The sequence below is a fragment of the Podarcis raffonei genome, chromosome 7 (genome assembly GCF_027172205.1).
Source record: "Podarcis raffonei isolate rPodRaf1 chromosome 7, rPodRaf1.pri, whole genome shotgun sequence".
In the NCBI taxonomy this organism is placed as follows: Eukaryota; Metazoa; Chordata; class Lepidosauria; order Squamata; family Lacertidae; genus Podarcis; species Podarcis raffonei.
Window position 1 is genome coordinate 8,077,048 of NC_070608.1, and position 6,000 is coordinate 8,083,047.

The 6,000-nt window shown below is 42.4% G+C and overlaps 1 protein-coding gene across 1 annotated transcript; it reads left to right on the forward strand.

The window, feature by feature from the left end:
• The first annotated feature begins 1,717 nt into the window (after nucleotides 1–1,717).
• LOC128417048 (uncharacterized) lies at nucleotides 1,718–4,640 on the forward strand. Its single transcript, XM_053395233.1, has one exon. It carries the CDS (start codon nucleotides 2,690–2,692, stop codon nucleotides 3,425–3,427), a length of 738 nt encoding a protein of 245 aa, XP_053251208.1. The 5' UTR covers nucleotides 1,718–2,689; the 3' UTR covers nucleotides 3,428–4,640.
• The last annotated feature ends 1,360 nt before the right edge of the window (nucleotides 4,641–6,000 follow it).

Sequence of the window (6,000 nt, forward strand, 5' to 3'; positions counted from 1 at the left end):
TCACAAATACCGTTTGGCATCCATTGCCTTCTTGTTTACAAATGTTTTCTTTGCCAATATTAGCCAAGGGGCAGCCATGTGGTTGGGCTTTTGTTTTCCCCTTTGTTAAGTGAGCTGGCTTTTTTAACCTGAAGCAGCCAAGTACAATAGATACAATAGTAGTGGTGGAGGAGCAGGTAACAAGCCCATGCAATAAGTTCATCATTTCAACGGAAGAAGCTCTTAGACTGTGCTGTTGATTTAGTGTTAAAGACAATTGTTATTTATATATATTTTAACGGTGCTATTTTTATGTGGGTTTTATGGCATCAGTGCTTTCATTTTTTTTGAAAAATGCAACAGTATAATCTGTGGAGTGTCTAAATTATTGTGATTGTAGCAAGCAGGCTCTATTCCAGATAATTATGATGCCTGTGTTGTCTCTGAAGGAGAAATCTCAGAAGTATTTTGCTGGCAAATAAATATCTTAGCCAAAATGTTTTAAGGGAGTTTGATTTGCAGCTTTGTCTCTTTCTTGTTGGACTAAATATTGGGGATGGGGGCCATTTTGCTGGTGATGAGTTTTTGTTTCCTGTCCTTTGTAAGTGGTCCCTTTTGCAACACTGCCTCATGGCCCTATTTGACTAAGGCAGTGGCTGCTGTTTTCAGTGGGATTATTAAACCCTTCCCCACCCACGTGCCCACTGCACTTGTGTGCTGTGCTCAATTTCTGGCACAAAAGATTGCAGGCATTTGAAACCCTTTCCTATAATGTATATACATGTTATTTTGCATTATTTAATAAAATTAAATATTCAAAAAGCACCATTTATCTTTATGGGTAGGCTACCAGAGGCATGCATACAAAAATGCTTATTTATTTTCATGCATACTTTTTTAAAGAAAAAAAAATTCACAAATGGATATGTCACTGGGCCCAATGGAACATAAGGTTTGAAAAATCAGAAGCCGATATGGATTATTTGTCCATCCTTGCTAATAAAATACCAGCCTTTGTAACTTGCTAAATTAAATATTTCATATATTGTTAAATACACATTTGGTGACACAGACATTCAACTTATCTCTCCACCTAAGTCCCAAGTTTTAATTGCTATGTTTTCAAGGAATGATTTTTATTGCATTTTTTTATTATTATGAATGTTTCTATTTTAATGTATTGAGAGGATTATATTACAGAGGTTTATATTTTAATGGTTGTGTAACTGTCCTTTGTCATTGCAAACTTCTTAGAAGCTTATTTTGACATTCAGCATTATATGGTAAGCATATTATTGCATTGCGCTCAGCATGGGGCTGCCCTTGAAAATGATTCGAAAACCTCAATTGTTTCAAAATGCAGTAGCCAAATTATGTTCCACTCTCACATAAACCCTCTTTCAAAACAGCTGTATTGGTTACCATTTCATTTCTGGGCCCATTTGAAGGAGCTCACACCTCCTTCACTACAGACCCCCCCCCTTTGGTGTTAAAATAGGCAGAGGCAAGTCCTCTTAGTTGTTCCACCACCCTCAGAAGCTCTGGAGGTTGCAACCTAGGAAAGGGCATCTTCATCATGCAGCTTTTGACAAATGCTGAAAACACACCTCTTTTCCTGTGTGGTGTAGTAGTTAAGAGCAGTAGACTCGTAATCTGGTGAACTGGGTTCGCTTCCCCGCTCCTCCACCTGCAGCTGCTGGGTGACCTTGGGCTAATCACACTTCTCTGAAGTCTCTCAGCCTCACTCACCGCACAGAGTGTTTGTTGTGGGGGAGGAAGGGAAAGGAGAATGTTAGCCGCTTTGAGACTCCTTAGGGTAGTGATAAAGCGGGATATCAAATCCAAACTCCTCCTCCTCCTCCTCCTCCTCCTCTTCTTCTTCCCTGGCATTTGCAGCTGAGATGTATACTTTTAAGTCCCCCCTTAAAAATACGTGCTTCTGTGATTAAAAGTCATTGCAAACTGTTTTTAACATTTTGGTTATCACAATCCACCATAGGAACTTAGGGTTAAAGGAACATAGGGTTAAATAACAACAACAGCAACAAAAAAGGATGATGTCATATCCTCCAACATTTCTCTGATGAAAATAGGGAAGTCCTAAGGAAAAGCGGGACATTCCAGATTCAAATAAAAAACCGGGACGGCTTCTGCAAATCCAGGACCATCCTTGGAAAATAGGAATACTTGGTGGGTGGGTGATATAGAGACCACTGGAGGGGGGGAGACAGCCATCTTGCATCACCGGCATTCCCAGTGATATCAATGCCTTTTGAATTGGGTGAAAGCAACTGCAAAGCATCAGACTGCAAAAGAAAAGAAAAACAGGTTGTAACAGGTGAGGACTGACAGATGGTGAAGGTAATCAATAGCACAGAACTGTAGTTTCAGTTTACATTGAAATGGAAGTTGGCTTTGCTTAAGTAAAGAAAACAGTGTGGGCTGGGCTGTGTACTTTCTGCCAGGAGCTACACAAAAGATGAGGAAGTTTTTGCTCTCCAGAGACACAAGTGTTTACCTACCAGATGTAGCTGAGCAACCTGAAAGCTCTCTGTATGTTTACAAGGAGGAGGAATTCAGGTGGACTGAGAGCCAGGCTGAGGGAAGTCTCAAAAGCAGCTGACAGTGGACCATGACCCCTTTCCTCCTGTTTCACCAAGAAGGAGGATGAAACTAGCCGGCAACTTCCTTCTGCCCCTACTCTACAGCAATGGAAATAGCAACAGAACATGATCCTCAGTACAAAGGTGGGAAAAAGCTCAAACTGGAAGGCAAAGAGTTGATGTCAGTGCCTCATCAGATCTTTGCACTGCAAGGATTGAGAGTTCTGGAGATGACTCCGGAACGAGAGAGCTGCCTGAGGTACAGGATGGATCTCGTCCCTCGTGAGATTGGCCACTTGCAAAACCTGGCCTTGCTCTACCTGGACTCCAACAACCTGAAAGAGGTCCCTGCTGAGATAGGCTCCTTAAGCAAGCTGGAGAGACTCACCCTCAGCAACAACAGCATAACCTCTCTGCCTGAGGAAATAGGAGGTCTCCAGAAACTTCATAGTCTCCATTTGGCAAACAACAGCCTGGCAGAGCTCCCTGCACCTGTTTGTCAGCTGAGGAACCTGGTCTTCTTAGATGCTACCGATAACCACATCAGCACCATCCCTGACACCATTCAGCAGCTGCAGAAACTGGAAACATTGCTGCTGCTTTTCAATTCTCTCAGGCATCTGCCACGGGGAGTCTGTTTCTTAAAGGCCTTGAAGACTCTCTGGCTAGGACAGAACAACCTCAAGGCTCTCCCATCAAATTTTGGTCAGCTGGTAAACTTGGACTGGGGTTCAAATTACTGTTCCTGCAGCTTTGAAGGGAATCCATTGGTGCAACCACCTCCTGAAGTGTGCAGTGGAGGACCTGTTGTGATCAGAGAGTATTTTGCCTCTTTAAGGGGATAGAAATCTATGTGTAGGGTAAGTAGAGCTGAGAGAGAAGTTAACATTTACAGGGAAGCATATCTAATTTGCACTTCCTGTAACAACACTTGGCAGCCATCATTTGGAATTCACACTTCTCCAAATAATGCATATGAAATATAAATATATTATGGATTTGAGTATGCATAGAAATGCACACATTCATGAAAATGACATCCAAAAATGCATTATATGAGAAAATGCATTATACTGGGTGAAATTGCTTTGCAAAAAAATGTGCATATTGGGGAAAATTGCATACAAATGTGTACTTTAGAAGAAATGAATATTAAAATGCTGATGTGTTTTCATGTTGAATTGAAGTTCCTAAATCCACCTTTTGACCATCTCATCCCATCCAGATTGTGTAGGGCAGGATCTATGCTCAGCAATCAGGCTCTGATGCCACCAGGATCCTATCTCCGCTGGATAGATGTTTCTCATTTTCATGTGGTTCATTGCAATGTGTCCTATGCATTGGCTCTGAATTTGCATTGCATATGTTCTAATTATGGATGTATTTTTTAATATTTTTATTAGATTGTTTTATTGTGTGTTTTAATTATGGATGTTTATATCTTGAGGCTTGTATAACTGGTTTTTATTGTTGCAAATGACCTAAGGAGCAACCCCCTAGCAAGATCCACCAGGAGGACAGGTTAGGATCCAGATGATCTCTTGCTGAGCTGAGAGGTCCATGGTGCAGCTGGGCTATGCTGGCTTAAATCCTGCATCCTTGCACCCATACAGCATGCAGCTGGCTGAGCCAAACCTGGCTGATCTGAAACTGGTGTAAGCCCTGAGAAGAGGGTATTCTGGTACGGTTGCCATGTGCCCTCTTTTTCCAGGACACACCCTCTTTTTCAGGGGTAAAATTTCTGTTCGGGTGGATTTTTAAAATTTGACAAAATGTCTCTGGCTATACTTTCTGTATGAAGACATAGACATAACTGCTGGCTGAAGACTTGCTTTCCTCTTATCTTATCTTCTCCTGTCCCCCTCAGCAACATATCACAGCCTCTACAGCCTACATATAGTAAAGGTAAAGGTAAAGGGACCCCTGACCAATTGGTCCAGTCGTGGCCGACACTGTGGTTGTGGCACTCATCTCGCTTTATTGGCCAAGGGAGCCGGCATACAGCTTCCGGGTCATGTGGCCAGCATGACTAAGCCACTTCTGGTGAACCAGAGCAGTGCACAGAAACGCTGTTTACCTTCCCACCGGAGCGGTACCTATTTATCTACTTGCACTTTGACATGCTTTCGAACTGCTAAGTTGGCAGGAGCAGGGACTGAGCAATGGGAGCTCACCCTGTTGTGGGGATTCGAACCTCCGACCTTCTGATCAGCAAGTGCTAGGCTCAGTGGTTTAACCCACAGTGCCACTACTACATATAGTAGGGGTATTTAAAATGAGAGTCGTCATAGCGTCTTCTTTTTTGCTCTTCAAAATATGGCAACACAATTGTGGGGACATAGGACTTGGGGGGGGCAGGACTTAGGCTGAGCATGTGACCTGGCACCCCAGTGTAAACTAACCCAACAAAATGGATGGTGTAACTCTAGTACTATTTTAAAGGGTTGTTTTCCTTTTGCCAGGCTTCTCTTTGCCTCCGTCAGCAGTAGTGCCTTTACTCTGGTGCAACTTTACACCAGATTGATTTACTCTGGCTTCTTGTGAAAAGGATTGCTCTCTTAGCAGTAAGCCGTGCATTTTTATTTTTATGTAGATTATAATTCTGGATACGTATATCCTAATGCTTCTTGTAATTGGTTTTAGACTTAGAATTCTGATCGGCATTATGTGGCATTTAAGTTAAAATGTTGATGATGATGATGACGTAGATGTATTTGTTTATTACACATTGTAAGTATAAATGTTTATATTTTAATGCTTGTTTAATTGATTTTCATTCTTGTAAATCACATAGAAATCAATTTTGCCATTCAGCGGTAAATATATATAATATTAAATAACAACAACTGTGCAATACTGCCATGTTTGGGGGAAGAAGCTCTGCAGAGGGTGATAGAGACTTTCTAACTGCAACATGCTTAACCCTTACTATTAGGAAGCAGGAAGCAAGTAGCCTGTGTCTGGATCTGTGGGGCAAAACGAGGTTGCAGCATCTCTATTTAGGTCACCCACGTAGGCAATGTCAGCAACTGTCCTCTGTCCCAGCAGGTTACGGCTCATGAATTTTAAAACCAAGTTTTGATCCAGCATGCTGAGCAGTGCCCAGGCAGTTAGGTCTGCCTGCTATTTTAATTCCCCACCATGATCGAGACGGATGCTATACGGGGCAAATTGTAAGCAGTTAAAATGTTGGCTGGGCACAGCCATTCCATTCTCTTTGCACTGCTGGTGTTGCCTACTGCCATGTAAGCTCAGAGGGAGAGGGCGGAATGAGACCTTTTTGTCTACAGTCAGGAGCTAGCGTTGCTTTGTACTGAAGTAGAACTCTCTAGGCAGTCAAGGACACTGATAAAGTAGGCTTCCCGGTCGCCTAAAGTGTCCTACTTGCACTCAAGTAAGTTGTCAGTAGAAGCCCCCT